Genomic DNA, 10,417 nt, shown 5'->3' on the forward strand with positions numbered 1-10,417 from the left:
ATTCATATGGCTAATGGAATTTTCCATGTGAAAATGTTGCTCAACACAACAAATTCCTAACCAAAAAATATTTTAATGTAGGTAGCAACATGTGAACATTACACTTAAGTGGTAAAATTCAGGTTACAATAATATGATAAATATCAAATGATATCCCTCTGGCCTAATGGAAAACATAACAGTTGTGACAGTCACGCTTAACACCTTGGTTAAATACAGAGAGAAACGGGCAGGGGTGGCACAGACATATGCGAAGATTTAACAGTCTGAATAATCTTTAGCCCTCCTGAGAAAAGACGGAGGGGAAATCTGTGGCAAATACCTGTGTAATATGGTGGCCTCAGGCCACTAGTGATCATTCTGTTCATGCACTTAAAGTAACCGGAGCTGGTTTCTGAGCACTGAAAACGAGAATCAAAAGCAAGTCTCTGCTCAACAAGCTAATGATACTACAAATCCCTTACATTCAAAAATAGTTTAAATTTGGAAAGTTTTAGGTAAAGTAAAGCATACTTGTTTCCATGATTACTTTTTTTTTTTTTTAAAGATTTTATTTATTTATTTGACAGAGAGAGGCACAGCGAGAGAGGGAACACAAGCAGGGGGAGTGGGAGAGGGAGAAGCAGGCTTCCCGCCGAGCAGGGAGCCCGATGTGGGGCTCGATCCCAGGACCCTGAGATCATGACCTGAGCCAAAGGCAGACGCTTAACGACTGAGCCACCCAGGCACTCCTCCATGATTACTTTTAAAAATAACTGAGACTACACTACTATATTATACATAGTCAGGTACACTGCTGTGCACAGGCAATTCCAGTTACTGTATTTTGTTCGTTGGTCAGCAACAGCACAAATTTTATGCTACAAAAGAAATATATCAATCCAGCAAAATGGTTACATCTAATTTTCTTTTAAAGACTAATTAACTAAATTTAAGGAAGAACTGCCTTTTTCAAATTACTGATACAAACTTACCATAGAATAATTACGTATTTTGCCCCATATCAACCTGCAAAAGGTTTCCCAACATAGATGCACTTGTTCAATTTTCAAAAATAAATAAAGGTTTTCTACCTGAAAGCATTTTACATTCCTAGCTCTTTAAATTAAACATTAAAACACAAAGTACAAAAAATGATCTCCCCACTTCTGAAGAGCCCACTTAGTTATATAAACTATTTTCTTTCCCAACACTTTTTCAGATTCAAAAGAGATTTACTTTGTAAGAACAGGACAGATCTTCAATTCAAACCATTTAGTCCGTTTCCATGGCAACACTGCGGGATTCCTTGGCTACCATAAGTCGCATTAGTTGACTGTGGAATTTCTCAATCTTCTTTACGTCTTGGGCTTGGTCTGTTCTATACACCAAACACTGTCAGAAATTTTAAAAGTACACGTTAACTACGTAAAACCAGATTATCAACAACGTAGCAAATGGAGGATTGGGTACAAATATGAGTCTTTCCCACCACGTTTTGCTCTATTCCCTCCGGGGGTCAAACTAAGGCAGTTACAGTCAAGTTTCTAAGCCCCCAGCAATTACGTTCCTTTAGTATCTTATAGTATTTCCAACTCCACTGCTGTAAGCAAAAAGCTAAATGAAATCTAACAGAAGCTCCTCAAAAATGACCAATTAAGCAATATGCTAATCCTGCTGTGGGGTCTGATGAGAACTCCAGGCTTGGAATCAGATTATTTTCTCCCTGGGATCTGGTCATGAGTTAGTTATACTGGAGAAGCACAGCAATATTAGGATTGCTTTCCTTCCTTGTGAAATTGGGAGATGGGGAGGGGGTAGTAATGATACCTTAAGAAAAAAAATCCACCATCCCTTGCTCACAGCTGGTCATGGTCTAAATTAAACCAGATCAATCTGACCAACCTTGATTTTTTGAAGGTATTCACAATTTTTAGCCCAAACCAAATTCTTCCTTGCTATAAGTTAAATTCTTCATTAGATGTATACTTCAGATCCGCTTATGGTTTCTCAAAAACCCTTTGTTCTAGAGTCTTCAAAAATACCAAATTTAGGCTGGCAGTTCTTTCCCTCATTTTGTAACAAAAGGTCCATTTTTCTGTAGCCCATTTTAAAGGTTCACACGAGTCTTAAAGGGAACGAATGATCCTGCAATAATAGTCATCAACTTAAGTAACCTATAGTTCAATCTTATCACCCCGACTGGTCATCCTGCCTTTAACAACTATCACTTAACGTTGTTATGTACACGTTGTAGAAATCTGTGCAACAGTCTTGTAAAGAGGCCACAATAATCCCCAATGTTTCAATTTCACTACACGTACTGTGGGAGGATCTGTCTACCCTGTCACTACAGTTTGACAGAAAAGATTTCAGAGTCATAGAAAATATTATAAATCAGTCATGGGATCAGAAAAAAATGATGCATAAATGGGATTATAAAAAAGTCAAAGACACAGTGATAATAATAAATGTAGCCTAAGACTGAGTTCCTGAAGGAATTACTATTAAAATGAATTAGCAAGGGAAGTGTACACACCTTTTAAAAAAGTCATTAGAAAACAGATTTTTTTCTGTCGGAGTTGATTCATACATTTACAATTTAGGAGGACAGGTTTGACTGTGTCTTTGGCCCCTTCCAAATATGGACTAATTCTCAGTAGTTTTAAGAAAGAACACAGAAGGTGTTTTTCATTTTTCGATCTTGTCACAGGAATCATCAGTGTGACATGAAGTTCCTGCCACTGTTGCCATCCGCGTATCCTTAATTACGTTTCATCATTACCAGAGGCAAAAAGTCATCATTTTTGAGGTAGAGCCTTTTGTTCTAAAATCAGCTGTGCGTTTTTTCCTATCTTAAAAACAGGACATGCCAACTTGGCTTCAGCGGATATACCTCCCCGCTCTGTGCCCATCACAGCAGAGAGACTGTCACGGGGACGCCCCGACTCAAGCACACGTGTGGATGCGCTGGGAGGCTGGCTCCAGGGCAGGTGTGTGTGGTTTACGCCCCACACCCCGGTCAGGGCAGCAGGCAGCCACCACGGCACTTCACAGACAAGGTAACGGAGGCCCACAGAAAGCCAATCTATTGGTCCGAACTTTTCCAAGGCTGAGACGTTGGTAAATGGCTGAACTTGGATTCAGATCTCTTGACTCTAAGTCTAGCACACTACACCATTTTTCACATTTTCAGTTACTTCAAACTTAACTGGTTCCTGGAAGACATGGTAATCAAAGTCTGAATTCACGCCTCACAATGGAACCTTGAGCACAAATATATACAAGCTAAGACAAAAAGTGATTTTTAGTCACTCTGAAATTTTTTAAAGAATTAATCTATGAAAAACCTGTTTACTATGTACCCTCCGGGCCAGGACACCATGCTAGTCACTGGAAATACAGGTAAGAACTTTACTGCTCTCTATTGCCTTGAAGCTCACAATCTACTACGACAAAAAACATGATAAAACAATCGTGATATAGCACAAAAAGAGCCAAAAAGAAAAGCAAGAGATGAAACAATCCTTTTAGCTGGGTTTTGAAAGACAAGCACCCATCTCGCCACACTGGGGCGGCGGTGGGATTCAATGCCCCAAAGGTGGAAAGAGGCCATCCAGAGGCACAGAGGCCTAAGACAGCCCGCGACGTCACAGGAGCCCCTCCGTAACACAGAAAAGACAGGGTGGAGGGCACGTGAGGCCATGTTACATTATCAGTGACGAGGAGCCACTAAGGTTTTTAAGCAGGGTCGTAAGGACCAAACCCTGCATTTTTCGAAATCTCTCCGGACAACTAAAGGATGAACTGGAAGCAGGGCCACATTGGGGAGCCTAGTCTAGCAGTCCAGCCAAGCGAGGACAACACCCTAAACTCGGGGGAAGCACAGCAGAGACAGAGCACTCATGACAGGAAATGAGACGAGGGTGCTTGAGCCAGTAATTCCCAAATGCCTGGGAAAGCACATGGAGCATGTCAGAGGATCAAATACAAGCTCTTCAAGTGAGGGGCCAGTGGTCATGAGAACGGGAAAGGAAGGACCCTAACGTGCTAGGAAACAGGAGCGGCAGTTTGAGAAGAGATGAGGAGTTCCATTCCAGACAGGCTAATTTTGAGGAGCACCGAGGTAAGGAGAGCTAGTCAGGAAGTCAGAAGAAAAATGTGACCTAAATGTACAAATGTGGAGACAGACCTAGATTCTAGGAGTCCCAGGCACCGTGGCTGAAAGGACTGCTCCAGAAGCAGTATGAAAAGACCCAGGACAGAATCCTGAAAAAACCAATATTTGTTAGCAAAGAGCAGTAAGACAGAAACACAGAAAAAGAAGATAAAACGGAGCCACAGATGCCAAAATAGTTTCCACCAGAGTGGTTTTCTGTATCAGAAGCAGCCAGGAGGTCCAAGAAAATGTGAAATGATAAGACCAACAGGTCTGGAAGTGAGGGGATGCTGCTGGGCTCACCACGAAAGTAGTCCAGTGGACGACTACCGCACGTGGAGATCAGGTCCCAGAAGTAATGGGGTGTGCGGAACTGACAAGACTGAGCAGGGAGGGGAAGGGGGGAGCCATAAAGCCTATAACTTGTGTTCAAACACCATCATTTCCTTCCCACACGCTCATAAGGAGACCTCTATCCCCTCATATCCAGTTTTTGTCTCTACGCTCTTTTTGCTTAAGGTCTAAAGTAATTACTAAATTATACCTGACATACTACATTGGTGAAATAAGTTATTTCCCCACGAGTCTATAAAAGTAGCTCTAGAATGAGGTTTTTGACTTTGGAATGAAATGCAAAATTAGCATCCTAATACGCAATCTGCATAAATTCTACGTAAATAATTTTAAACAAATGATTAACTCAAACAGATCTAGAAGTATGCAACAAATAAAAATGTATACTTACAACTAAATCATCTGTTACTTTAATACACAAACTCCCATCAGAATGCCTATATTTGAGAACCACACGGGCCTGAAATAAAAATACACATTTAGAAACAGTGAAGTCAGAAGATATTTCTCACAAATAATTATGAAAATGGTAAAAGGTGACAGGTTTGCTAAATATTATGAAATGGTAAAAGGTGACAGGTTTGCTAAAGAGGATCCCTCTAGAACAGCCAAAACATCTAAAGACATCTTTACTGTAAACATCATTATTGAATGAGGTAGAAAACAGTATTTTAGTTCACTCTTATTGCTATAATTCATTTTTTAAAAAGACTTATTAAAAAGTTGGATATTTACTTGCAGCCAGTTTGAAGAGAGATACTGAAAATTCCCAAAACACATCCACATTCAGGGAATGTCCATGAGACTCTTAACGGTGGTTTGGCATTAAGAATATACAGATCTTAGGGCACCTGGGTGGCTCAGTTGGTTAAGCATCCGACTCTTGATTTCAGCTCAGGTCATGATCTCGGGGGGTTGTGAGATCAAGCCCCATGTTGGGCTCCGTGCTGGGTGTGGAGCCTGCTTGGGATTCTCCCTCTCCCTCTGCCCACCCCCATGCAACAAATAAGAATAATATACAAGAATATAAAGATCTTCCTCAACTTACGATGGGGTTATGCCCCCAATAAACCCACTGTCAGTTGAAAATATCATAAATTGAGATTATCATGGGTGTGTGGCCGGCTCAGTCGGTAGAGCACCCGACTCTTGATCTTGGGGTTGTGAGTTCAAGCCCCTCACTGGGTATAGAAATTACTTTGTGGCCAGCGTCATGAGAGTGTTGTCTGCATCTCACTAGCCCGAGAAAAGATCAAAATTCAAATTCATAGTACAATTTCTACTGAATTTATATTGCTGTTGCAGTACCAAAAGTCAAAAAACAGAAGTCCAGGGGCGCCTGGGGGGCTCAGTTGGTTAAGTGACTGGCTTCGGCTCAGCTCATGGTCCCAGGGTCCTGGGATCGAGCCCCGCGTCGGGCTCCCTGCTCCGCGGGAAGCCTGCTTCTCTCTTTCCCACTCCCCCTGCTTGTGTTCCCTCTCTCGCTGTCTCTCTGTCAAATAAAGAAATAAATCTTTAAAAAAAAACCAAAAAAACCCCCAAAAGTCCAAGCATCTTAAGTTGGGGACCATCTATATACTGAAGGGGATCACAAAACATGTCACTTTGGCATAAGGACTGTTCTGAGCAGAGAACAATTAGCTCTCTGCCCTTTCTGGCTTTCATTAACCTTCGTAAAGGTGACATAAATTTCTAATAGTAAAGGTACTCCTTTCTCCCTTACTGGGAAAAGGAGGGCTCTTACCTGTGTAACAGTCCTTACTAATCACCTTCCCACAACTTACTTCCTCCGTAGAAGCCCCAAACCCCCTTTCCTTAATCCACCCTCTTCCCACACTTTATCAGCCTTGTTGTTAAGACGGTACATAGGCCCAATTCTAACTGCCTCAAGTCAAATGCTTTGTGAACTCCATGCATACTGCATACGTATGTCGGGTTTTCTCTCTTGTTAACCTGTCTTTTATCAGTTTAATTTGCAGGACCCCAGCTATTAAACCTAAGAGAGTAAAGGAGAATATTTTTCCTTCCCTCACAATACCCACAACCCAACCGCAGAGAAATGATAGAAAAAGTAGGGGGGAAAACAGCAGACAGGCCTATGCAAGTCCAAATCCGTGTGGCAAGAAATACGGCAGTCACAGTTCATGCTGTCCCCTACCCTGTGGCTATCAGGAGGTAGATTCGGACTCAAGCATTCAGCGAAGTCACGTCCTTATCATGATGGCACCACACAATGTATTAGGACAGAAAAGCAGGATTCTGTCTTGAGAAGAAGTCTCCATCGAGAACTCTTCCAAAATAACTCCTATGTTGAGCACCATGCTACACAATACCTTTTGCAGTTCAGTATTCTACAGTTAGGGAACCAAGAAAATGATTTATCTAGAAGAAAACATCTCCCAATAAAGTTTACAACTTCTGGAAACATCATTTTTATTTTCTTAAGTGATGGATTCGAAATAGTGTACTGCGGCAGAGTCCGTTTTTTGCTGACCAACATAAATAGCTAGCTGTTTTAAACAAAGTGCCGACTATCTACAGGCCAAAACAGGAACATAATTTTAAAATGGTCACAGTGTAGAACCAGAAGCCTCAAGACAATTCTGGAAACTAAAGAAAAAGCGCTATGAAGAGCTGTAACCTACAGCTTTTCCCATTATGTCTCTGCTCTCCTGGGATTTGGGGGGCGGGGGGCACACCACTCTGAGATTTGTTTTGGTGAAGGGGAAAAGGGAACTCAGCAAGCACTTACATAAATTACAACAACTAGATTATCTTTAGATGCCAGATTCTATATACTGGGTTATTTAATTCAGTTCTACATGTTTTAAAAAATTCAGTTCTCCAGAAACAAAAAGCAACTTTAAAATGTGCTAAGCATGACAACCATGTAAAATCTTAACTCTCGGTTGAAAGAATGGCTGGCTTCATGAGGAGAAGTGAGAGTTAAAAGCTCTACGGTATTATAAAAGGGTCTATTTTGTAACTGAGGGGGCACCTATGTGACCAGGTCAGATGCCACAAAGAGAGAAAAAACAATCAAGATTCTTGCTCTCTTAGGAACTTTGAATTCAACCAACCAAAATAACCAACACAAGACACACGAGTTAAGTCCTTTTATAAAGGCATACACAGGTAAAATGCTAAAAGAGAAAACAAGTAATTTAAATTGGGGATGGGGAAGTGTAAAAAGGCTTCCTAAAGGTGGCTTTGCCAACGCATGCTTTTTTCTCTTAAGGAAGAGGGTGGGAGAGAAGCTGAAGGAGCAGTGTGAATGAAGATCTAAAATCTGTAACTTCATGAGACTAGAGCTGAGGATTGTGGGTACGGTGGGAAGACAAACCCAGAAAGACTGGAGAGGGTCCGACTGTGGACAGGGAGTCTGGACTTTACCCGGCAATCTACGAAAAACCAGTACTTAAGTAGGAAGCTGAGAGAATTCCATTTTTGTTTTAGACAGTTGTGGCATGAGCAAAGGAGTGATTAAAAAGGCAGAAAGAGGGGCGCCTTGGTGGCTCGGTTGGTTAAGCGACTGCCTTCGGCTCAGGTCATGATCCTGGAGTCCCTGGACCGAGTCCCGCATTGGGCTCCCTGTTCGGCGAGGAGTCTGCTTCTCCCTCTGGCCCTCCCCCCCCCCATGCTCTCTCTCTCTCATCCTCTCTCTCTCTCCCTCTCAAATAAATAAAAATCTTAAAAAAAAAAAAAAAGCAGAAAGACTGAGAGGTTATCACACTGTCCAGCAGGAACACCATCTTCAGTGAGAGCAATGCAAAAAAAATGGTAAAAGGTGACAGGTGTACTCGACAGGCTCAGGAGGGTAGGAGAGAAGACAGAGAATTCTCTAAAATAGATTCCAAGGAGTCTTGACAAAACTTCTTTAGCTCTGGCACAGACAGCACAGACTTGGGGTTTAGAGAACGGGTTGAAATTCTAGCTTCATCTTTTAGAGACCAGGCAATCCATTTAATGTATCAAAGGCTGTTTATTCATTTACCTCAAGGGACTGTCCTGACTGTTCCCATGAATGAAACATGTAAGGTATGCAGTGTAAAATGCCTGTCCCACAGAGGGCACTCCACAGAACTGTTAGCCAAGCGCCCCTCACCTATCACAACATCAGTCGAAAACCCGCAGAAGCTTCCGGGCCCTGGACTTTCCTGTGGGGTGAAGAGAGGAAAGGCTCGCTCTCCATCCTGCCTATCCTAGACTAATACGCTGTAAGGACCATCTTGTGGTCATTTCCCTATTAAACTAAGCTAAAATATGATTATTCCTGTGAATTTCTACACTCTTTACTCTGTTTTCAGATATTTTGCGTACGGTGTGGGTACTTCGGGACAAAAATCCTGGATCGTTTTCAGAGCGCACTGCACGGAGAAACAAACGTCCCCACCAACACTGGGCGTCAACCGGATGGAGGAGCTGGAAATCGTGTCATAAGCAAAACGCTCGATTTCAAAAGTACCGAACTCATGCCATCACCTCTTGTTTCATTTTACTGTAAAGAATGGACGAACACTGCCTCACAGCTTCTTGTTGTGTATCTAGGTCTAGAAACTTAACAGGACTTTTAGTTAGCAAGGAGCTATCTAAATAGTCCTTGGACAGGACAACGAAACAAAAACTCGAGAGAAGAAAAATCGAGACCCGAATGCTTCAATTCCCGTCATCTGGACTCCTTTGCTCTTCAGCAACTGGCATCCACTTATCCTAATTCTTGTGGGGGCCATGGATGAGCCCCTAAACTGACACCATTTATATTTAAAAGCATTTTCCTGAGGAAAGGGTGCAAGAGTCTCATACACGCCGCGGAAGGACGGAAAATGGGCCCCGAGAGCACTGAGGCTCCGGAGGCCGCAGCCGCAGGGGGAGGAGCCCTACCCTTGGAGACACGTAAACCAACCGCGGCCGCAGGGAAGTTCAGGGCTGGGGGCGGGGAAGGCAGAGCAGGGCCGTTTGGGGCCCCGCGAGGACCCGGTTTCGGGGCCTCGTCCCGTCGCTCCTCCGGGAGGGGGCAGCGGGAACCACGACACCTGGCGGGGTCCGTCTCCGCTCACCCCCAGCACCTCCTGGCGGGGCTGGAGAAGTTCCGGAGACCGCGCGGACCGCAGGGAAGACCTCCCGACCCGGGGCAGAGGCAGCGGCGCCGCGGGCATTTACCTTCATAGGGTCGGCGAGGTAGAGTTTCTCGGCCGCACGACTGAACTCCTCCCAGGTCTGATACTGCGGCATCGTGGGTCGGCAGCGGAGCGCGAGCGGGCGAGGCCGGGGACCGCAGGCGGCGAGACCCGGCCCACCTACCACCTACCTCTGGCTGCCGGAGACCGGTGCGGGAGCCCAGCGGCCCGAAGATGGCGGCGCCTCCTCGCACCAACGCCTCGTCCCATTGGACGGCCCGGCCCGCCCTCGCCCAATGGGAAGGAGGGATGCTTCCAGGAGGGGCGGAGCCCCGAGCGAGCGGCTCTGGGAGCTCGCCGGGAGAAGTCGAGAGCGAGGAGACAGGAGTGAGGTTGCCACAGCACCCCCTTCAGGACTGGAGGAGAGGGGCGGCGGTGTCGGCCCGCTGTCCCTCCGGCGGGACTGCGCGGTCAAGGCCGGGGTCCTGCGACCACGACGCAGCGGCTGGCTGCGAAGCACTGGAGACACAAGCCTGGGGGCGGCAGGGTCCAGCTGACACCCCGCAGCCTAGCAAAGTTGGGGGGGGGGACAGAAACGCAGGAGCGCCGCCAAAAAGTTTGTGCGATGGGCATCTATGTCGGTTCGCTGGACCCCAAAGGAAGCACGGTCGCCTGTAGGGGGGCGGGGCGGCGCGCAAGCCGTGTCGGGGGACGCGGCTGTTCCGCGGGAGGGCCGGGACGCTAGGCCCCTTCCAGATCTCAGCGGTACGCAGAGTGCGCGTGCTTAGGGCTGGGGGACCCGTGCCTG

At 45.2% G+C, this 10,417-nt stretch overlaps 1 protein-coding gene across 1 annotated transcript; it reads right to left on the bottom strand.

Annotated features, from left to right (window-relative positions):
• Nucleotides 1-695: 695 nt before the first annotated feature.
• SRP9 (signal recognition particle 9) lies at nucleotides 696-9,894 on the bottom strand. The gene is made up of 3 exons (XM_021679461.1): nucleotides 9,653-9,894; nucleotides 4,884-4,952; nucleotides 696-1,374 (listed from the first exon to the last, which is right to left on the bottom strand). Exons 1-3 carry the CDS (start codon nucleotides 9,722-9,724, stop codon nucleotides 1,255-1,257), a joined length of 261 nt encoding a protein of 86 aa, XP_021535136.1. The 5' UTR covers nucleotides 9,725-9,894; the 3' UTR covers nucleotides 696-1,254.
• Nucleotides 9,895-10,417: the final 523 nt, after the last annotated feature.

Source organism: Neomonachus schauinslandi, chromosome 6 (assembly GCF_002201575.2).
Source record: "Neomonachus schauinslandi chromosome 6, ASM220157v2, whole genome shotgun sequence".
Taxonomy (NCBI): domain Eukaryota; kingdom Metazoa; phylum Chordata; class Mammalia; order Carnivora; family Phocidae; genus Neomonachus; species Neomonachus schauinslandi.